The 24,463-nt window shown below is 43.9% G+C and overlaps 1 protein-coding gene across 3 annotated transcripts in view; it reads left to right on the top strand.

Annotated features, from left to right (window-relative positions):
- si:dkey-49n23.1 (semaphorin-3D) overlaps positions 1 to 24,463 on the top strand; it is a 99,058-nt gene that overhangs the window by 38,667 nt on the left and 35,928 nt on the right. For all 3 annotated transcript variants that reach the window (XM_047348549.1, XM_047348548.1, XM_047348550.1), the window contains exon 2: positions 7,967 to 8,225. In XM_047348549.1, the coding sequence (XP_047204505.1) occupies positions 7,991 to 8,225 (235 nt within the window). In that variant the 5' untranslated portion in view covers positions 7,967 to 7,990. The remainder of the gene's footprint in view (positions 1 to 7,966; positions 8,226 to 24,463) is intronic.

The raw sequence follows: 24,463 nt of genomic DNA, 5'->3' as shown, positions 1-24,463 counted from the left end.
GTACTGGAAATGACACAGGAAAAATTAGGACACAGACAAGAAGGAAATGAATACAGAACTATGGCGATCAACAAAATCTAAAAATACTAAATAACATTGTATTTTTATTTGGTATATTTTATATTTTTATATAAATACTTATATACTTATTTATGTTTTTTAAATTGTATTTTATTTATTGTGATTATTTTTTTCATTCCAATTGTTTTCTATCTGATCTCTGGACATCTACTGGTCTCGTTGGCTTTATTTAAAAACACCTTAAAAAGAAAAAACTGTGTTTCAAAATCTCACTTGAAGAAAATTCAATTAATCCAGCCGGAATGGCGTGGGGTTGTATCATGGCGTGGGGTCGCATCATGGTGTGGGGTCGCATCATGGCGTGGGGTCGTATCATGGCGTGGGGTCGCATCATGGCGTGGGGTCGCATCATGGCGTGGGGTCGCATCATGGCGTGGGGTCGTATCATGGTGTGGGGTAGTATCATGGTGTGGGGTAGTATCATGGTGTGGGGTAGTATCATGGCGTGGGGTCGCATCATGGCGTGGGGTCGTATCATGGTGTGGGGTCGCATCATGGCGTGGGGTCGTATCATGGCGTGGGGTCGCATCATGGCGTGGGCTCGCATCATGGCGTGGGCTCGCATCATGGCGTGGGGTCGTATCATGGTGTGGGGTCGTATCATGGTGTGGGGTCGCATCATGGTGTGGGGTCGCATCATGGCGTGGGGTCACATCATGGCGTGGGGTCGCATCATGGCGTGGGGTCGTATCATGGTGTGGGGTCGCATCATGGCGTGGGGTCGTATCATGGCGTGGGGTCGTATCATGGCGTGGGGTCGCATCATGGTGTGGGGTCGCATCATGGCGTGGGGTCGCATCATGGCGTGGGGTCGCATCATGGCGTGGGGTCGTATCATGGCATGGGGTCGCATCATGGCGTGGGGTCGTATCATGGTGTGGGGTCGTATCATGGCGTGGGGTCGTATCATGGTGTGGGGTCGTATCATGGTGTGGGCTCGCATCATGGCGTGGGGTTGCATCATGGCGTGGGGTCGCATCATGGCGTGGGCACGCATCATGGTGTGGGGTAGTATCATGGTGTGGGGTGGTATCATGGCGTGGGCTCGCATCATGGTGTGGGGTAGTATCATGGTGTGGGGTAGTATCATGGTGTGGGGTCGTATCATGGCGTGGGGTAGTATCATGGTGTGGGGTAGTATCATGGTGTGGGGTCACATCATGGCGTGGGGTCGCATCATGGCGTGGGCTCGCATCATGGTGTGGGGTCGCATCATGGTGTGGGGTAGTATCATGGTGTGGGGTAGTATCATGGTGTGGGGTCGTATCATGGCGTGGGGTAGTATCATGGTGTGGGGTAGTATCATGGTGTGGGGTCACATCATGGCGTGGGGTAGTATCATGGTGTGGGGTAGTATCATGGTGTGGGGTCACATCATGGCGTGGGGTCGCATCATGGCGTGGGCTCGCATCATGGTGTGGGGTCGCATCATGGCGTGGGGTAGTATCATGGTGTGGGGTAGTATCATGGTGTGGGGTCACATCATGGCGTGGGGTAGTATCATGGTGTGGGGTAGTATCATGGTGTGGGGTCACATCATGGCGTGGGCTCGCATCATGGTGTGGGGTCGTATCATGGCGTGGGGTAGTATCATGGTGTGGGGTAGTATCATGGTGTGGGGTCACATCATGGCGTGGGGTAGTATCATGGTGTGGGGTAGTATCATGGTGTGGGGTCACATCATGGCGTGGGGTCGCATCATGGCGTGGGCTCGCATCATGGTGTGGGGTCGCATCATGGTGTGGGGTCGTATCATGGCGTGGGGTCGCATCATGGTGTGGGGTCGTATCATGGCGTGGGGTCGCATCATGGTGTGGGGTCGTATCATGGCGTGGGGTCGCATCATGGTGTGGGGTCGTATCATGGCGTGGGGTCGCATCATGGTGTGGGGTCGCATCATGGCGTGGGCTCGCATCATGGCGTGGGGTCGCATCATGGTGTGGGGTCGTATCATGGCGTGGGGTAGTATCATGGCATGGGGTCGCATCATGGCGTGGGCTCGCATCATGGCGTGGGCTCGCATCATGGCGTGGGGTCGCATCATGGTGTGGGGTCGTATCATGGCGTGGGGTCGCATCATGGTGTGGGGTCGTATCATGGCGTGGGGTCGCATCATGGTGTGGGGTCGCATCATGGCGTGGGCTCGCATCATGGCGTGGGGTCGTATCATGGTGTGGGGTCGTATCATGGCGTGGGGTCGTATCATGGTGTGGGGTCGCATCATGGCGTGGGGTCGTATCATGGCGTGGGGTCGCATCATGGTGTGGGGTCGCATCATGGCGTGGGCTCGCATCATGGCGTGGGGTCGCATCATGGTGTGGGGTCGTATCATGGCGTGGGGTAGTATCATGGCATGGGGTCGCATCATGGCGTGGGGTAGTATCATGGCGTGGGGTCGCATCATGGTGTGGGGTCGCATCATGGCGTGGGCTCACATCATGGCGTGGGGTAGTATCATGGCGTGGGGTCGCATCATGGTGTGGGGTCGCATCATGGCGTGGGCTCGCATCATGGCGTGGGGTCGCATCATGGCATGGGGTCGCATCATGGTGTGGGGTAGTATCATGGCGTGGGGTCGTATCATGGCGTGGGGTCGCATCATGGCGTGGGGTCGCATCATGGTGTGGGGTCGCATCATGGTGTGGGGTAGTATCATGGCGTGGGGTCGCATCATGGTGTGGGGTCGCATCATGGCGTGGGCTCACATCATGGCGTGGGGTAGTATCATGGCGTGGGGTCGCATCATGGTGTGGGGTCGCATCATGGCGTGGGCTCGCATCATGGCGTGGGGTCGCATCATGGCGTGGGGTCGCATCATGGCGTGGGGTCGCATCATGGTGTGGGGTCGCATCATGGTGTGGGGTAGTATCATGGCGTGGGGTCGCATCATGGTGTGGGGTCGCATCATGGCGTGGGCTCGCATCATGGCGTGGGGTCGCATCATGGCATGGGGTCGCATCATGGTGTGGGGTAGTATCATGGCATGGGGTCGTATCATGGCGTGGGGTCGCATCATGGCGTGGGGTCGCATCATGGTGTGGGGTCGCATCATGGCGTGGGCTCGCATCATGGCGTGGGGTCGCATCATGGCATGGGGTCGCATCATGGTGTGGGGTAGTATCATGGCATGGGGTAGTATCATGGCATGGGGTCGCATCATGGCGTGGGCTCGCATCATGGCGTGGGCTCGCATCATGGCGTGGGGTCGCATCATGGTGTGGGGTCGTATCATGGCGTGGGGTCGCATCATGGTGTGGGGTCGTATCATGGCGTGGGGTCGCATCATGTTGTGGGGTCGCATCATGGCGTGGGGTCGTATCATGGTGTGGGGTCGTATCATGGCGTGGGGTCGTATCATGGTGTGGGGTCGTATCATGGCGTGGGGTCGTATCATGGTGTGGGGTCGCATCATGGCGTGGGGTCGTATCATGGCGTGGGGTCGCATCATGGCGTGGGGTCGCATCATGGCGTGGGCTCGCATCATGGCGTGGGGTCGCATCATGGTGTGGGGTCGTATCATGGCGTGGGGTAGTATCATGGCATGGGGTCGCATCATGGCGTGGGGTAGTATCATGGCGTGGGGTCGCATCATGGTGTGGGGTCGCATCATGGCGTGGGCTCACATCATGGCGTGGGGTAGTATCATGGCGTGGGGTCGCATCATGGTGTGGGGTCGCATCATGGCGTGGGCTCGCATCATGGCGTGGGGTCGCATCATGGCATGGGGTCGCATCATGGTGTGGGGTAGTATCATGGCATGGGGTCGTATCATGGCGTGGGGTCGCATCATGGCATGGGGTCGCATCATGGTGTGGGGTCGCATCATGGTGTGGGGTAGTATCATGGCGTGGGGTCGCATCATGGTGTGGGGTCGCATCATGGCGTGGGCTCACATCATGGCGTGGGGTAGTATCATGGCGTGGGGTCGCATCATGGTGTGGGGTCGCATCATGGCGTGGGCTCGCATCATGGCGTGGGGTCGCATCATGGCATGGGGTCGCATCATGGTGTGGGGTAGTATCATGGCATGGGGTCGTATCATGGCGTGGGGTCGCATCATGGTGTGGGGTCGCATCATGGTGTGGGGTAGTATCATGGTGTGGGGTCGCAACATAGCAAAATCTGCATGTTAGGCCACTATAAACTGCTTATAGGTGTGTGTGTGTTCATCGTTACGTCTCTCTGTTGACCGGGTGATGGACTGTCAACCTGTGCACGGTGTCCTCCACCTCTGGTCCATTCACTGCTGGAGATAGGCACCAGGATGGATGGACACTCCATGGCTGAGGAAGAAGAGGGAATAGCTGCTGTACTGGACTTCTTGTAGCCCTGATCTGTCCCTAACAGAGAAGTTTGGACAATTAGGAAACCAGAAAGAGACGAAGGTGATAACCCTGTACTGTTGGTCACCTGCTTGAAGGAAGAATGTGCGATAAAAGAACACCTAGAAAATGTTTCCATTCAGTCTGCCTTTCCAAGCCTAACTCCAGCGCTGGATGTAAACATCTCAGAAGGAACTAAAATCTTCTTTGATCTCCAGATGAGGCTGAATCTGTTCCAGACCATAAACGGTTTGATTCCAGATCCGGAGCAAGGAGTAGGTTTTCTTACTTTCACAGTTTTAGTGGAAGAGTGTAATAAATTGACATTTTGGACTCGGGTGAAACCAGGTGTTCTTGTGATTAATAAAGATATTCTCTTGGATTCCAGCTGATTCCGGTTCTGTTCAGGTTTTGTCATACATTAACATGTTTAAAGGTCAGGGCAGTAGAGAGGAAGAGCTGGTTTGTTTCTCGTCCATCTTCATGTTGACAGGACTGAAGAAGACCTGTTGAACTGGGGTGAAATGAGACATTGTCCCTTTTCACTGCCCTGCAGCTGTTTCCAGCTGCATTTTCCAGGTGTAGTTATGTTAGAAGAAGTTGCAGGTTGTGTGTTGTTTGACCCTGATGTGACAGTTTTACTGAGGTCTTAATTATAAGTCCTGTTGTTTATGCAGACGCTCCTCCATAAAGCTCTGAGCAGCTCTCCCTGCTGGAAAAACTCCCTGATGTCCGTCCATTGTGCTCATCCTGAGCCTTTATGTGGAAATGTGGGCTTTATTTCAGATAAAAACTTTGACTCACAAATTAGAAGCAAACAGCAGGGTTGGGGTTAGTTGCTGAAGACTCCAGGATCCAGGTTGGAGGCTCTGCTCAACCTGTAATCTGCTGCTGATTGTGAATGGTTGACTGATTGTTAAACCAACTGGTTTATGGGAAGAACCTGCAGTGGCACCTGGAACATTTTATGTAAACATTTTAATTATCGGTTTCGTTTTTCACCTTAAAACGGTTCAGATTAAACTGCAAAAGCAGCTTTTTAAAGTAAGAATTATTCTGTAGGATGTCAGCCGGTACTGAAATCTCAGGTGCTGAGATATTTTCCACAGTTTTCCACATCTTCTGTGTCTGCAGAGACCTGTTGAGGTGAAACTCAAACACTGAGCAGAATCCGAGCATAAAACCGTGTCGCTGTCTTTTCTCTCTCAGCAGATGACCTGTTGAGGTCCTAAAAACCCGCTCAGGTGATGCTCCCCAGAAAGTCTTCTGACAGAATAAGATTAATTAGGATTCCTCCTGGAGTCATGCTGTCAGCATTATACTGCAAAATATCGGGCATATGGAAAATACTTAAAGATGTTAGTATCGGTATTTCATCTTTAAGACTTTGCAGCACTTTCAGTCGTTGCCTTGTTTTCATGCTGATTTACCGATTGTACCCACAGGGTGTGTTCTGTTGGATCAGAGGCCAAAATAACGTTTAAATTTGCTGCTGTAAAACAATTTCCTGGCCGAGAGAGATGATGAGAGATTTAAAATCATAGAGAGACATAAAATAAAGAGAGAATTACCTCGGAGAGAAAGAAATAATGGCCGAAAAGTTTAACAGCGACTGAAATCTTTCTAAAAATGCAGTTGGACATCAAATTTATGTGAAAAATAATAAATGAGCACAAAGAGAAGCTGAGTAGACCTGAAAATGCAGCCTAGAAGGACATAAAGACACATCTGTGGTCTGAAGGACAAAATAAACACTCAGAGAATGATTAGACCACAGAGGTTTATTTAATGTCAAGGACATTCTTCACCTTCCATTAAACCATTCAATAATATCATAAATAAAAGAAGAACAGACATTTCTGTGAATTTGCCACAAATAAGATTTATTTACAATCAACACTAACATAAACACTTCAGTTTTTTATTCGAAGAAAAAACAACAAGGGAAAGTAATCAACATAATTAAGCATCACATTTATTATCAATCCCACAAAGATCTACTTACTAATGATTTAATTAAGCAAAATAAATTTATAAACATAGCACAAAAACACCTCAGTGTTTCTCCAAATTTTGACGTGGTCTCTACTTTCTGCCAATAGGTGAGGAAAAGGGAGGATAATATCAAAGACTCTGAGATGTCCACTGTCAGCACCAGAACTTCCAGTAAATAAAGAATTTAAGTGCCTTACTGTGGCTGTCGTCTCACTTACAGAAATGGCCAGAAGGTCTTTTCGAGACTGGTTCTGGTCCAGGTCGCTCGATGTCCAGTTGGTTCCTCTTTCTGCATTAGGAACTGGCTATAACACAAAAGGAAAAAACCTTGAAGAAAGTTGCTGAATGACGTAAGCCGCACATCCATGGCTTGGAGAAAAAAGCAGAAAATTAGCTGAGTGTTGCGTGGGAGAAGAGTCATCACAATCATCAGCCAATCAGAGGCAGACTTGGGGTTATGTTACAAACCAAAGATGTCAACAGTTTTCTACTGTAGCTGAAATATTACCTCCTGCCGGAAGCTGCTTCAGCATTCAGAGCATTCACACAAAGTTTAATTAACAATAACGAACTAATAGGTGATCAGGATGATTTTAAAGCTTTCTGAACTGTCAATATTAACATTCAGACAAAACATTTTTAAAGCATAACAAATAATTCTGGGATACCACATGCAGAAATAGGTTGTCCCAAAAGTGGCCCCAAAAATGACCAACTTGTCAGCACACAGGGGAACTAAATAGCCCAAAAAGATGCAGCTTTCACACATACACATTACTAACCTCCCAACAGACTAAACATGGCAACAAAAAGACAGAAAGTCTTCCAAAAGTCACATAATGCAGCCAAGAAGGCACTATTTGACCACTTAAGCATCTAAAGGACCCAAAACAAATAAAGGTTTAGCAGCCACTCAGCACTCAGAGGTCTACAATTAGCAAAAATATGAAATACAACACAAAGGGAGACCCAAAACAGGTCCCAGAAGACACAATATGGAGACAGAAGAAACATTGGGAAACATGAATTGTATTTCCATGATGTTCTCATCTCAGAATCAGAAATAAATATTGTAAGAAGACAAAATAACTTGGAAACTGAAAAGGATCATGGAGAGACACAAACTAAATGACCAAAAAGAGCTTGAAGCACCAAACGGCAGACAGTAAAAGAAGACCAGAGAGAAACGAAATGAAAACAACACAACTCATGTTCAATGGTTTTAACACTTTAAACCCACAGTGTGCTGTAGTCTTCTCATGGTTGTTTGGACTTCATTGTAAGTTTCCAGATCAGGATTCACTCTGACAAACCGGATCTGCCTTTGCGCTTTCAGCAGGTCCGTTTTTCCAGAATACCTTAAACTAAACCGTTAAACCTCAGCAGCACCACAGTCATGAAGGACCCATAGTACCAAATCTGTCCAGTTCTCCTAAACTCTGACACAGATTAATGCAGATGTTCATAGGTTTTTCTAAAAGCTTATCCAACATCCAGGAGACACTTTTAAAATGTTTAATAAGGCAAACCATGACCTTGTTTGGCCTTTTTCTCCTTCATTCTTCCAGCCCACTGCATGGTTGACCTCCTGGATGGTTCTTCCTCCCGTTAGTCACTCCACATCACTGAAGATCACTCAGAAGATGCTGGCTTTGGCTGCAGGCCCGCAGGCAGCAGGGCATCTCAGAGCCAGAAGATCTCCATCTCCTTTGATACCAACAATGTTTCTACTCTTGATGCTGTGTCTGCAACCTTCAGAGTCCAGAACTGATCCAGAAACCAGACCCTGGAGTCAGACTGGGCCACGGCTGCAGCTCTCACACTCAGGTAGGAAGCAAATAAGAAGTGTTGTTAGCATGTGCTGCGTTATGTTTGTGGAGAGGTTGATACTTCTGCCTTCAAAATCACCTTTGAAGGATCCATGTGGCCGGTTGGACTCGATCAGGCTTCGTTTTGGGCTCAAAATATTAAATGCTTCAGTGTTTGGTTCTGTGAGTCATTCTGGCTTGCAGGAAATGTAGGTCTCTTCCTCAGCTCAGATTCTTCAGCTCGTAGCTCACAACAGTTACATTGATTCATGTGTTTCATGCAGCTGAAGGTTGTAGAATGTTATATTTAGAATGCTGAACTTGGATATCAGTGCAAAACACAAGGAAGTCAGGAGAACTGTTGTCTAACTGCTATCTTGGAGACCTAACAAACCAGCACCCTACCCAGGGATTTAAAAGCTGGTAAAATCCACCACAATAAGGAAGGGGGTTGAATTGTACTATAGAAATGTAGGAGTTAAAATGTTGTTCTGAGGACATTCTCTGTCCCTCCACCCCAACTCTTTTAGTCTGTCTAATGTTAGCTTCACCACAACAACATGTTGTTTGGCTATAAAAAGTCTCATTAAACTTATGCTACACATGTGGTGGATGGTAGGGAAGTTAAAACAATCAGATGGCAGCTGCTGTCAAATCCTGTCCACATTTGTGTCATTTAGCTCAGACACAGAAATAAAATGATGCTGTCACAGCTAGTTCTGGGTAAAATAATGCATTTTCTTAACCGTCCAAACTTTATGCTCACAAACAACAGCAGTGGCCGTCTTGGTGGTCTGGCTGCGGACTCCCTGTTCCAACCAGGGACTGTAACACATATTATGTTGCATCCTTATCCTTCAGCTTTGTTTTAATTTTTCTCTTATTCTAAGATTTTAGCTGTTTGGTAATCTCAGGGCAAATAATCAACAGAAAGGCTGTTTGTGCTGGGCAGAGGGAAATGTGTTGCTTAACAATGTTCTGTGATCACACGAGACATTTCCAGATTCTACATCATCATCCTTCATGTTCTTCTCTTTTTTCAGCAGAGTGCCATCTGTTTTTTTTTTTTTTAAGTTTCAAGATTTATGGGTTTTCTGGCTGGAAGTCAGAAAACCATTGAGATTTGTTAACTGTGGTTCTCAGTAACCAGGCTGAGTACCGTAAGGTATTTTTCTGCATTGTGCATTCAGAAAGTAAAGGAATAGTATGTTCTTTTCTGCAACTTTCACTGCATTTTAAACAAGCTGCAGCCATACTGAGGAATTTCTTTATTTAAATTAATGACTGAACAAAATGTTCTTGAGGTGAATTTTCTGAAACTCAGGATGTTTCCATGTACCGCTGAGTAAACTCTGTATATTGATATTTTAAGGTTAACTAGATATAATAACAGAACATGTCTGAATGTGTTCTTGCACCCAGAGCCGGCCCAATGCAGAAGCAAAGTAAGCTACTGCGTATGCTATGAGCCTATTTTAACTGGAAGTGGACCCCTGATGAGACTCTGCTTCGGGCCTCATTCAGCCTGGGGATGGCCCTGCTTGCATGAAAGAATGTTGGTTTAAGTTTATTTTTTTAGACCACATTTCAGCAGCAATTCAAAGTAATTCACATGATGTAATAAAAAAAACATTAAAAAGTACATTGCAGTGGCATGATGAAGGTAAATGAGAAGACAAGTAAAGAACGTTGGACTACAGATGGATAATAATGACCTCAACCTTTTTGTACAATAGTAAGACCTAGAAAAATATGTGTATATGATATTTATACATATAAAAACTCTAAAACCTTTCCTTTATCAAACATGAAATGTTCTGTAGTCAGTTGCTTTCGTAGAGTAAAAACTCTCTTTGTGTTTTAACCACCGTCCTCAAACATCTGAACACGTTTCCACTCCAGATTAACCCAACATATGACGTCTGGGTCCTGACGGAAAGGAGAACCTTCTCAGAGGTGGTTTCAGTGTTTGATGCTGAAATAAAACCAATCAGTGAGACAGATGAACCTGACGATGAACTTAACGTAAGCTGAAATGATTGAGTGGTCCGATTATGGAGTGTTGATGGATGAATGATGGAGACAGAAACTGATTAAACGTGAGGATTCGGGGCCTTGAAGGTTCAAAACATTCAATTTACTGTTCTGAGAGAGAAAAATACACCAAACCATATTTCAAGTACTTTTTCATCATGAACAAAGCTTTAAATTAAGAAAACCTTTTGAAGTTCTGCTGAACGTTCGGCTTTCATGTTCGTTAATGGATGGGTTTCAGTGGCTTGGTCTGTGATTAAGCCCACTGCAAATCCAACCTGATTTAAGCTTACTTCCTGTGTTTTCTGTGTTTATAACATCAGTTATTTAAACACTGACTGCCTGATTGGGATGTTTTTCTGCTCCATTTAAGCTGCAGCATCGATCACGCTTCTTTCAGCAGCTCTCAGCTGTGCTTTAAACACAGACAGATTTAAATGAACTGAACTCTGAGACCAGAATGTGGAGATCTTGACTTGGTTTAACTGAAGCCAGACTACAATTTCTTAATTTTAATGACTGACAAATGACTAACAAATGATTTTTAAAGTGGTAATGTGGCCTCTTTTAATTAACTACTATGTAAAATCAATAAAAAAAAATTTATTTTACTTTTATTTCAAATAATCAAACTGAATCCGTTATAAATAAACCTTTAATAACACTTTCATGACGCAAGTGGTTAATGCTGCTGCCTCACTGCATCAGGTTTGAATTCCGGTCGGGTTAATTCCCAAAGTTCAAAACCCGGCATGCTGGCTTCCCTGGAGATGCTAAAATATGGCAATGGATGCCTAAATAAACGTATGTCTGCTGTTGTGAGGCAGGCAGCAGTACCTTCCTCCCCCTCTTTCTGAATGCGTCCACCTCCTCCAGCCTCTCTTGTCACTGAGCTGTTGAGCTCAGAGGTAGTGGAGACTTTATTGTTTATTAGAGGGTTTTTAGAAGCTTCCAAGCTGTGGCTCTTCCCTGCCGACCGTCTGCTGGAGCTCATCTGGCTTCTTTTAACTGAGGAAGAGCTGCTGGTTGCTGGAGTTTTAACTGTCACCCTGGTGTCTGTGTTCACATCAACTGAAAAAAACGGCAGAAAGCTGCAGGGAAACTTGCACTCTGTATATAAAACTCTGTGGTGGGAGGGAGTCAACAGCCAGACCACCACTGTTGTGCAGAAAAGATAACCTGCACGAAGCTTCCTCAGGACATAGTTCAAAATTAACTTCAAAAAACGAAATCTGCTCTTGAATGCTGGGATGGGCTTTAGAAGGAACTTAAAGGGCAGAAGTCTTTTAGTGGTAGCAAAAATGGTTTTAAATATTTAAAAATGTATTAGTTTTTAAAATTAATTTAGCAATAAAATATATGAGCTCATATCAAGTGTTTTAATTTGTGTACACAAGCAGCACGTAACGTTTTGAAAACGATGATGTCATAGCCCCACCTATGATCACACTTCAAAAACTTCACTGTCTCCCTTGTTGTTTTCAGTATATTTAACAGCGCCACACACAGGCCTGGCATACTTACTGCAACATTTCTTTGTTGTTTTTCTCTGTTCAGAAATTAAGCTGAGAGCAAAAGAAAACAAGCACAGAGTTCCTGAAATGTTCTGTTTTCCTGTGATTTTAGTGTTAAATTTTAACACGACAAAATGAAACAAAACAAACATTAAGTTGTATTTTTTTCATTACAGTTGATTATGAATCAAAATCTTTTCACACTATAAATGATAATAAAACAGACATAGAAAATCATTTTATCTTATATTCAGTTCTGTTGCATCTTTTGTAAACTTTTATTTTCTTTATTATTTCTTCCAATCTGACAGTTTGAAGGAAACTATTACCACATTTCGGAGGAAATTATTTGAACTTACTGCAGAGCCTTTATGGATTTATACAGAAGTGAGACATGTTTGTGTCTGTTATTGGAAACAATAGCAGTTTCTGGTCGTAAAGGGAAGCAGTGAAGATATTTAATGAACTCCAGAGTGGTTCTCCTGCTGCGTTTGTGGCTGCAGGATGAACAACCGTCACCTGTAAACCTTTAATAACACAGAGACTCAGACAGCAGCTTCAGGGCTCAAGACAAACACACACTCTCCAGTCTCCTCCAGGTGAAAACTCCCATTTCATTTTCAGATTTTCTTTGGCATTATTGGAGTCTTTTCATTCTACAGTCGTGGTTAAAATTCCTGGGATGATAAAACCGTTGCTGAGAACATTGCATCTGAAAGAAGAGTTTTTTTAAATCATCAGAAAATCAAGCTGAAAGGTTGAGCTGCAGGGAGGAAGGCTTAAGGATGTCCAAGAGGGTCCAATAAATTCCAGGCCCGTCTCTTTCTGAGGAGAATGCTACAGAATCATGCTACTATTAATGCAAAGCTTGCTCAGGATTGGCAGCAGGATAACATCTGTCCTGGAGAACAAAAGCTGAGAGCTCCCATTAAATCCTATTTGGTAACAACAATGAAGCATTTTGATCCTGTCTGTGTCAATGATGATTTCTTACCCAAGGGAAGTGGGTTTCCTCCAAGTTCTGCCCTAGAACTTTCTAGACCTGGATCTGCCAAGGTCTTCAAAATGTCCTCCACGAGCATCTTCTTCCAACAATCCAGGAGCATTTTGTTGATGATCTGTGGGTTTACCAGCGTGATGAAGCACCACGTCACAAGGCTGACGTGATAAAATGGTTTAAAGATCAGAATGCTGGGATTTTGGACCCAAGTTCAAGAAACCTCCCTAGATCTGAACCCCACTGAGAAGCTGGAATCAGTAAAAAGAGGGTTAGAAGCAGAAGCCAAAGAACTGGAATCAACTCCAGAATTAAGAAAACAAGAACGGGTCAAACCGATAAAATGTTGTCAATTGTATGATTGATAAAAAATCAGACCTAACCTGGATGTCTGTCATGTCTGATCAAACCGCATGGACAACGGATCACTTTGGAAAACCTACATCCTTCTCCAAATTACAGACTTACATTTCTAAACTTCACTCTACAGAGAAGAACCCTTTCATTTACCTTGTCCAGAGGTGGTGTCCACTTTTCTAGGCTCAGAGGCATCTGGAATGGACCATCAGACAGACAGATGTTTGTTGGAAAAGGAGCATTCAGGCTGCTGTTGGCAACCAGTCCCTGCAGCCAGGCTCTGTGAAGCTAGGAGGTTGCATCACGGGCAAAGGTCATCTCCCAATTATGACTTCTGGTTATTCAAAAATACTAAAATCTAAACTGAATCAGACTTTGCAGTTAGGAACTCAGTCCAAAGCTTAGAGAGCCATAAAAGGAAGAATCTAGGATCAATTCAGAGTGTCTGAAGCTAAAAGTTTAAATGGTTTGTACTGTCAAACCAAGTTAAAGAAGCATTGAACAGACTCAAAAACACAAACTGGAAAACTCTGGAAAAAACAGTAAAAACTCTTTGTTTCTTGAACATCTACTCTGTGAGTCTGGGAATATCTCTGGGAAACGTTGCTACAGCAGGGAGGATCATCATGTGTCTGATCATAAATCTTTGGGCTGAGCTGATTTCATGCACCTCAGGTGTTTCTTTTAAATCTGAGATCTGTTTCCAAACTGAACGTGAATTGTCCAAGTGTGCTGAACTGTTATCTCTCAGCTGCTGCAGATGAACCGTTTCTGCTGTAATGTTCATCAACAACACAAAGAAATCCAGTGAGAAGCTTTAAAGGAGATGCTCAGAGGTCACACCTGCAGCCCTGGTCTTACTGCGCTGACCAGGCTGCGGATATGGCTTGTTTTATTGTCTTCAGTTCTGGTTTACAGCAGTGAACTCTAGGTTTGGAACCACTGCTCTGCATAGTGTTTGTACTGCAGCGCACCCAGAACACCTCAGATCGGATCTTTTTGCCCGTGCTGGACTTAGATAAGTCATAATCCATGGTGATGGTCTCCTGATTCCTTTAAAATCTTAATGTATGTATGTTAGGCTGAAAGTGTCACGTTCATTTAATGTGTGTGACATTTCTGCAAAGTTTTTTTGATTTTTCCTCCGACTTGCTCAGTTCGTTTCTTTCTTTGAGAACATTTATCTCTTTGTGTCCAATTTGGTTACAAATGCAAGGAGTAACCACCCAGAAGGTCCAACAAACTAACCAGAACCAATAGCCTTCCAGTCTGACGGATTGACTGGAACAACATCTGCTGAACTGAGAAAAGGAATTGTGGAAACCGAAGGTGGAATCAGTTCCACAACAGAGTCTGATTCGGACCCCATTAGGCACTCTTTTTTCTATCATGGTAGTTCTGGTGCGAGAAGCTAAGGGACCCAAAGCTGATTCTTAAACATTACATTTTTAATTGTTTCTTCTCTCTAAGTCTTTTATCTTTAGTACACCATTAGCTGTTAGAACCCAAAATTCTGGGCTGTGAAACAATTTCTTTAAGCTGCAGTATCCAGAAAACATTTCTTGAGACATTTAATTCAGGATTGATCCACATGGACCTGATTCAGAAATGGTTGGGACTCTTTTGTAGGAGAGATGGGCAGATATGAAGGTACATGTTGTTTGTGGCCTGTTGGAGTGTGCCGGAGCTCCACAAATCATCAGTGCATTAACTGAATACCTTCCAGATCCGTTCCAGCTGCAAGGAAATTGTGCAACTTTGGGTTCAAACTAAAACTAAAAGCAGGCGTCCTGTCAGAGAAACGTTTGGATGGATAATGTCTTTGGTTTCAACCACATTACTTTACCTCTAAAGTAAAACTCTGAGTTCAGTGTTTCAGTAAAAGGAAGTCTGTGTTGGTTTACTGGATCTAACTTTCCTGACAAGATTTTCTCCTCCTGCTGCTGGTTTCTGACGCTCGAGTGGAAAAAATCCAACCAAAACATGCTGACCTCATGTGGGACTGTGGGATGGGAAACACAGAAACACCCACCCACCCATCCTCCCACAGACACACACACACACACACACACTGAGTAATAGCAGTGACAGCCCAGCAGTGTGGTAACTAACCTCTACACACTCATCCCGTGGGTACTGTGATAGCTGGTCGCTCCGACGTATAAAAACATGAACCGCTTCATTCACATATGCACAAATACATCACACACACACGCACACACACACACACACGCGCACACGCACACACACACACCGTGCAGCTCAGTCCGAGGTGTGTTGCTTTGTTGTTAGATAAAAACATGCAACGTGTTTCTGCAGGAAATCTGTCAAAACTGATTCACATCCACAAACATCCAGAAATGAGAGGTCAGGAATGTGACCCGTGTGTGTGTGGGCATGAGGTGTCAGCATGCTGTCAACGTTGACCTTTAACTTGCCCTAATTACAGATGCAGATTTAGGAGGAAAAGAATTGGGAAAGAAAGAGGAAAACAGGGTGCGGCGCTGATGGTGTAGGGGTTAAGCACGCGCCCATGTACAGAGGCTGCAGTCCCTGAACCGGCTGTCCTGGGTTCGAGTCCTGGACCCAGTGACATTTAATGAATGTCTTCCCCCTTTCCTGTCTAACTACTGTCAAAAATAAAGGCCACTAGTGCTGAAAAAATATATTTAAAAAAAAAAAGAAAGAGGAAAACAAAGTGGAGAAGGAGGAAAATTTGAGAAAATACATGTTTATGAAGATGAAGGGATCTGCAAAGAGGGAAGGAAGGGAATGGTGGGGCAGTGTGTGATCCTGAGCTTAACGAAGCTGTCAGTCACTTGAGATGAAGCAGAGCATCAAAGGAATGGAGACAAGGGCAAATCACCTCTATTCAATAAACTGGGGTGCTTTCAGGTGCAGCTCTGTGGTGCCTTCACGTGCAGGTCTGTGGTGCCTTTAAAGTCAGCTCTTTGGTCCCTTAAAGGTTATCATCTGTGGTGCCTTCAGGTTCAGCTCCATGGTGCCTTCAGGTTCATCTTTGTAGGTCTGTGTTCCTGTTCTAAATCAGAATATTAAACCATAATTAAGTCTGACCGCTTTAATTTTTCAGGAGTAAAAATCTTTTTCCTGAGCTTTCCTCCCAAGCAGCTCAACTTGTTTCTGAGAGAGCATCTATAAACTACAGTTAATGCAGAAATGGAGACCAGAACCAGAACCAGACTTCGCGCTCTGAAACCTCTTTTCGTCTGTGGAAACAAACACGCGTCACCAAATTGAGATCACATTGGGGAGCAAGAACCGCGTCGTTGGGAAAGAGGTATCTGAGCTCTGAACCAATGAGGCATAAAAACTTCAGGGATGAACCAGTTCAGTTTTGACACGAGAGACAAGAAAAAAGCAACTTTAAAATAAGTTAAGAGTCACAGACTTCGGCCTTTAACTGTCTGATTTTATTCAGTTGTGTGGAGCTGGTTTGTAGCAAGAATTAGTGACAAAAGCATAAATGTGAAAATACACTAAAAATGTTTAAATTAACCAAAGTTAAATCATTTGAAAGATGATCTGTGCTTCTGAAGGTCCAAACGGCTGACCAGCATGGGGGTCTTCTGCTCCAGGCTTTGAACTGGAAGCTCCTGTAAGACACACCAGCATTAACTGGTTTTCAACCACAGTCACAGAGTTAGATTCAGTTGAATGGGAGGAGCAAGTAATCCATCTGAAGATCAATCTGACGTCTCACACAGTATATTGAGATGATTGAGCTTCTGAAGGAACACTGCTGATGTTAGCAGAAAGTAGCCAGCAGAACATCAATGAATACTAATTACACTAAGCTGAACAATCTGTCCAGATTTAATAAAAATATGTCTAAGATTGTAGATTCTTTGGCTGTGTGGAGCTACCTACCTGAAGGTACAGGGGTTACCTCCTGTTCATCTCCTGGAGAGAGGTCCATAGGTCTGACACTTTTCTTTTGTCCTGTAGCTGTCCAGTTTCCTCAGATTTGTTAAAGCCGGCTGCACACACAGTGAAACGGGCTGAAAGAAGTCAAACACTCAGGAACTGGACCAAAGCTCAATGAAAAAGGAGCCAAAGTTCTCAGGACATCTGGAGAATTAACGATGGAAACAGCCTCAACAGAAAGTCTGGACAACAGGCCGGAAAACAGAAAGAAATCAGCTGTGTTACTCAGAACTGTTCTTAGGTTCTTGACTGTAGGTGTGAGAAGATTATCTAGATCTGATAGTTTGACTTTAGACTCCAGTTTTTTTATTAATTGGTGTAATTTTATTGTGCTTTTGCCTTTTTGTTTGTTTTTTCAGATGGAGATAAATTAAAAATGTCATTTTTTTCACTAGACTCCATAAAAACAACAAAGTTTTAGTTTGTATGTTTAAAGTTCAGTTTTTAATAAGTGGTTCTTGTAGCCGGAGCTGCTTGTTGGGCTTGTTGTGTCCGTGAGGCGTTTGTGTTTAAGTTTCTCTCAGGAACTGGTTAATGTCACACTGCAGGCGGCCAACAGAGGCTCTTGATCTCCAGTTTGGTACCAGATAAGATGCAGTGCTGACTGATATCTACACATTAAAGCTGGCTGTTTCATGATGAACACCTAAAACCATCTGCTGTTTCCAGCTCCACCTGCAGGGAGGTTTCACACCATCAGCTCTGAGCTTCTGTGGTGTGTTCGGATGTTCTCTGGGAATGAAAGCACTCTGTTCAGCTTGACCTATGGACACCTTGCTCTATTTACCAAACACTCAGACACTTCAGCATCCTTAAACATGATGCATGAAGGTTTCATCTTCCATGTTGAGCTGATGTCCTCCAACAGCAACAGAGCTTACAGGCACATTTCCTACAAACGACCACACCTCTGGTAATTCTGTCTGAAAGCTGATTTTTACTCAATGATTGATGCTTCTGATTTTATCAGCAAACAGCTGCGAGCCAATAGTCTCTGAGTGGAGTCCTCAGGTCTGATCTAATGGGCCTGTTCTGGGTGGAGAGGCATCCAGCCCATTATAAATAAGATAAAATCTCTGCTTCAGCCGTCTGTTAACATTCAGTGTGTCTTTGTTTGAAATTAAACCTAAAAACGCCTCAGTAAACGCATGAGATCTGCAGCTGATTGTGGACTTTACCAATTTTCATTATAACCGGCCGTAGGTTAACACAGGATGTAAGAAAAAGAAGAAAGTCTGCAGCGAGGCCTGCTTATGAGACCGAATCAGAACCGGTCCTGCAGACCGGAAGGCTGAATGAGGGATCAAAATATCTGGGCTGCTGAGATAATTTTAGCAATTCATCTGAGATCATTTCATTGTTTTAAAAAGCTAAAACCTGATGTCTGTAGTGCCGGCAGTAACCTGGGTCAGAGTTCAGACGAAGCTCTTTATCTGGGATTCAAGGCTGAAAGCCCCATGCGGGGATCATGAAGTGAGGAAGTGAAATAGAGAAGATCTGAAACGTTCTGGCAGGCTGATCAAAGTGCCTTTAAAGAAGATTCATCCTGTCTCTAAATGTCTTTCAGCCCATAAAAGCCATCAGATTCTGGGAGACAGAGCAGACCAGGACACAGCGTAGATAGTTAAAACCATCAGGAAGACTCAAAGAAGAACTGGAGGCTCAGGTTGCCATGGTGACGGATGTCATCGTCCTTTAATCTTCCCTGCAGATGTTCCTCTGCTTCATTCATTTAGATTAAAACGTGTGCTAACAGGAACCATGTACTTGGTGTCCTCAGCTTTATGAACCCAAGTCTCAGTCTGTCTCCAGGTTTTCATCTTAGTCATCAGAGAAAAGTCTGGACCTTCAGGAAGGTTAAACTGAAAGATTAAACTCAAAGTTTAATTTTGGTGGTGCTGGCCTTCAGTCCATTTAAGGTTCATTAAGAAAATCAGTGAAAAACACAACAACAGTGAACGTATCTGAGCAGGCTCAGTTTAATCTAACTGAGAGAAATATCCGGCCCTCCGTGACCCAGGTCACATGGCGGGTCAGCAATTCCAAAACATCAACTCTCCACATTTTGAAAATGACTGTCCTGCTGGTACCCTGACCCGGAGATCTGCTGCTCCAGACACAAGAACATGTGGAGCTAAACGCCTCAGAAATACCTCTGAGTTCTGGAGTCTCAATCAAAACTAAAGTGGCTGATTTGTTTGGATCATACCAAGATCCCAGAAAATGTGATTTTTAGAAGTTTAAAACATTTAAACCGATGAAATCATTAAAGAAACTCATAAAAAAATAAGCAGAAACTGGGCTTAAAAAATAAAACCAGAACAGAAGCTTTAAATGACACAGAGCAGGTAATGTGGGTCTGGACATTGGTTCTGGTTTGGTCCGGATGTGTCCTGACAGCACTGTCAAACAATCAGAAGGAAACATTGCTACCTGAAATGACTAAGAAAACTAACAGAGGGTCCGGTTTCAGACGGCAGCAGGAACCACGGGTAACACAACCCCTTTGGGTCAGTCCCAGGAAGCAACCAAACAAAGTGGACCCAGGGAGGTGAAGTCCAGAGTGTCTCTGTCCATCAGAGATCAACGAATAAAGATTTTACTCAAACTGAAGATCAGTTTGATCTGGGTCTGACTGGTCCTGTTGAGGCAGCTGTAATCAGCCGTACTTCTGATTTAGAACCAGAACCAGTGAGACACAGTAACAGTGTTCCTGTTCTAATGACTTTTCTGTGTCTGTTTTCTGATTTTTTGGTTGTCTGACTTTAATAAAACTCTGTGATGGTGGTGCGTGAAGAAAGTTTATGAACTTTTCAAAGAATAAACTTTAGTCCAATGCAGACAACTGTTTATGGAAAAATGCATACAATTTTTATTATTAATGGCTTTCCACACAAGATAAACATAAGCAGATGATAAACTATTATATATTAATAAATAACATGCGGGAATTACTAATTAGGAGTTAAATAATAGGTGGATATCTAAACTCTGCAGGTTTGATATTTAATGTCCTTGGGTTCGTCTAGAAGGCTCATTCTGTCAGTTTTATCTTTAAAAGTTTAGGCAGATGAACATTTTCCAAATTTTATGGAAATATAATAACATCTGCATGCTGTAAAATGTTTTGATCATTTTATTGAATGATTTAAATCTTACTGTTTAATTTTAAAAAGCAACCCCTCTTTAGATTTGTTTGTTTTATCATTTTAATACAGCTGTGTCCTATCATAACATCCATCTGTTCTACTGTAATCACCACATGTGGTTTGTAACATATCCTAACATGTATCTCAAAGCTGTAAAATGTTGTTATTCTAAGAAATTAGCCTGTGTTTTATCTAGATGCCCTGCGGGAGGCTGATAATTCGAGTCGTTTGCTTTTGTGTCAGTTGCAGCTAGAAGAGGTAAAAATGAAAATGAATGTATCTTCCTCTGGGAGTTATTCATGCAAACGGAGGTTAAAGTTTGCTCCAACATCTCCTCCCAGGTTGCTCAGGAGGGTCGTGCTTTGGTTTCCATCAACCTTCAGAGCTGCTTTCATTTCAGTCCAGTTTCCGAATACATGAGCTGTATGGCGCTGCTCCACCACCACCTATCTCCTCTGTAAGTGTTAGCGTATGCTAACTGAGGCAAATGGGTTGCAGAGCCTGGAGTCGCTGCAGGAGCAGAACATGGGAGGTTATTTTTTGATGGAGCAAATGGAGCGCTGTTGTGTATCTTGTTTATATTCTGGTGATTATCTGGCAGATAAACCATTTTAATGTGTCACTGAGGTTTGCAGACAGAGTCATGGTTTATGTTCTGCATGGAAACCTTCACTGAAAGCAATATTTCTGGTGCACAGAACTACAACGGTTTGAAACTCCAGGCAGCCAGACGTTGCTATGTGCTTTGCTTTCCTTATCTGGATGTTTTAAAGCGCCTCATGAATCAATAAACGCAATAAAAGGAAACACTAATGATCTACAGTCCGGCTCTGTCCCTGAACGCGTCATTAGCAGAACCCACTGGAGCTGCTCTGATGCTGCTCAACTACAGTTTCTGAATCCAAACATAGATAAAGCTTCCAAGGAGCTCAAGAGTCAAACTGAACTAAAAACCATCATTGAAACTTACCTCATTCAGTCTAACTTGCCTGTTTGGAATGAGAACTCTTATTAACCAACTAAAATCAGTGGTGTGAAGAACAGGAAAGGTATATTTCAGCCCAGGTGATGTCTGGTTTCTGCAGCAAAAGCTGAATACGGGACATCTTATATACAGTAAAAATATTTATTCAATCATGAGAGATTAGATAGATTATGTTTTTGCTTTTCTAAAGATGTTTTATAGCACCTAAAATTAAAAATTACATTTTTGAATATTTTTATTCGAATAAAAGTACCAGCCTGTTCATAACATGGTCTTGGTTTTACTGGATCTCAGTTCTGCATTTGACACAATCATCTTAACTGATCCATTTGGCCTGAAATAGTGGGTGGTTCTGTGCTGAACCGGTTCAGATCATATTCCAGATTGAGACAACTGTGTCATTTAGCAGTTATAAATCTCAATAAATATATATCACATGTGGGGTTCCTCAAGGCTCCATTCTCAAGCCACTTCTGTTCAGTATCTACATGATCCACCAAGCTCAGAATGGAAAGTACATCTTAACATAAAAACATGTATTTTAACTGATGTCCAAAGCCCAGATCAACTCCTTTGTTTGGGTTCTGGTCTTAGATATGGACCTAGTTAAGAGTTCAACTCTCTGATCTGTGTGGAAAAACTGCCGACATGGTCCTTGATCATTCAGAGCCTCACAGGGACATTTTACATTTAATGGAAAACAAGTTTAAATTATTGTGATATTTTAGGTTGGTCTCTGGAAAAACAAACTGGTTCTTTGCTGGACTTTTGTAAAACCAGTTTCTCTCTGTTACCAGCTGTGAACCAGCACTGGAACCAGTGAGAAAAAACATTGTGAAGATGATTCTGGCCTCCATGTGGGAAGCTCCGTTATCTCTGGAGACTCCCACCCTGCTCCACCTTCAATAGTCAGATAAAAGCTGCATGCCTTATCTTTCCAAAACCACTGATCCCATTTTCACACTCACCTCTCTGTGTCACAGAGCATCTGGTTAAAGTGAGAAACAAACCAGGTTCCTCAGCTAGAGCTCCTCTTACGCCATTTCTGCCTTCTGTCATCTTATGATTGAGAAAGCTAAGGTCCTTTGGTGTTTGCAGCAAGATGCTGCATACCTTCTATAAGTCTGTTGTGGAAAGTATGATCTCTTCTGCCATCATCTGCTGGGGAAGCAACATCAGAGTCAGGGACTTAAAAAAACTCAACAAGCTGATAAAGAAGGCTGGTTCTGTTCTCGAGACTCCTCTAGAACCTCTGGAGATCATTGTGGAAAGACGGATTCTTCATAAAATGAAGAACATTATGGAGAACCCTGAGCATCCTCTTCATAAGACTGTCCTACAACAACAGAGTGTCTTCAGTCAGAGGCTTCTTCAGATCTGCTGTAAGACGGAGCGCTACAGGAGATCCTTCCTGCCCACAGCCATCAGCATCTACAACGGCTCTTTGAAGAAACCTTCATAATATGAGCTACAACAACATTTAATTTCCCATTGGGATTAATAAAGTATTTTTGAATTTGAATTGCATGCAACCAACATATGTTGAGTCCATCTTTAAGCAATTATCATGTCTTTCACTGGACCTTTACCTCTGATCCTTGAGAAAACCCAGAATCACTGTGTCGCCACAACAGCAAATAATAAAAACTCCTGTTAGAATTGATTAATGTATAATAAATTCCTCCTGTACCAATGTTAAGACATTATGGATGAACAGGACATGTGGTGCGTGTTTGGAAGGGTTGCCAGAAGAATGCCTCTTCTGTCTCAAAACAACATGGCAGCAGGACTCAAGTTTGAGAAGCAGAGACGCTGCTGTCTGGATGGTGAAGCTCCAAAGTTTGAATGAAGAAGTTAACATTTTGGGCTTTATGAGGAAGCTGTTGTCTAAGCCATGGCGATAACGAGGACCAGGACTTTATGTGAACCAGCGTCTGCAGGAGGAGGAAGCAGGCAGGGAGCAGCTGCCTGAAATCAGACTGCCTTCATCGGATCTAACTGGAGGAAGATCCCGCTGAATCTGCGGGATTCAAACAGGCCGTTTAATGGTGGTTTGTTCTGTGTGTTTGCGTGTCTAATCAGCTGATTTTATGTGATCAGGTGGTTTAGGAAGTTTGTAAATACAGCGCCCCCTACCTGTGTGTTATTCAGAAAGCTGATGTGTCCTTTTTCTTTTCTTTCATCCTTCAGGCAGGTTTATGATTAGTAAATAATAAAATTATATTTGCGTTTGACCCGCTCCAGCCATTGTCGTCCTTAATATTATTGCTCTTAGTTTTATTATCTTCTGTCTGCGCTGCCTCTTGGAAAACCCTCTCCCTCCTCCTGGTCCCACGGCCAATCAGCGGACAGCAGTCTGTTTACGTCACATGTGGTCCCAACTCAGCCCCGGTTGGACCTGCTCAGGAGCAGGGACCAAAAAGGTAGGTACTGGTACAGAGAAATCTGTAATGGAAAAGCGTGCAAAGCCGGTTGAGTGAAGTTGTGCCGGGTCAAATTGAGCAGTGGAAAAGGGGCATCAACAAAACTGGTCCTGTAGCGGGATACTTTAAGCCTTACCACTAAGGGCTAATACCAGGCTCAGGATAGTGAGCATGAAGTCAACCGGGCTGTTTGGGTTTTTGGAGATTCTTCCTTCTGGGGAGAATTTTATGATTATTCACAAATTATTTTTGATCATAGTTTCAGTCAGTCAGGCAATGATGCAGCCAGACCTTCAATCTAGAGAACAGAAGCAGAAAGGAGATGTTAACCCCTCACACACTCCCAGTCCCTGTCCTCTCTGACCCTTTGTGTGTGTTTGCTGTCCATGTAAAACAGGGGGGTTGAAGATGATGAGTTATTATGTGTCTGGAATTTTGACAGGTTCTGATAATCAGACATGTTTAACCCGCAGCAGACAGAGCTATTTGTCAGGTGAGGAATCCCTTCAACTCTTATCAGGTAGCTGTTTGTGCTGTCAGGAAGCAGGAACACACATGCAGCAGTCCCATTGGTTGCTTGATCTCAAGCTTAAATATTCAAAAATTATACATTTTCTAAATCCTCAGAGGGACGTATAAGATCACTTATTGTAGGAACTGCTCCTGTCAGCTGTCAAGCACGGTGGTGGAGGAATGATGATTTCAAAGTCCAGACCTCAACCCTTCAGGAAGCCGTGCAGAAACCAATCTCTACAAACTGTTAATGTTGAATCTGCAACCCTGTTGGAATATTAAAAAATTAGACAAAGAAGCATCTGAGCTCCTGTAGTAAATAAATTGGCAACGATGCTGG

The sequence above is a fragment of the Girardinichthys multiradiatus genome, chromosome 20, assembly GCF_021462225.1.
Source record: "Girardinichthys multiradiatus isolate DD_20200921_A chromosome 20, DD_fGirMul_XY1, whole genome shotgun sequence".
In the NCBI taxonomy this organism is placed as follows: Eukaryota; Metazoa; Chordata; class Actinopteri; order Cyprinodontiformes; family Goodeidae; genus Girardinichthys; species Girardinichthys multiradiatus.
The sequence above is the reverse complement of the archived record's forward strand: the minus strand, read 5'-3'. Positions and strand labels throughout refer to the sequence as shown.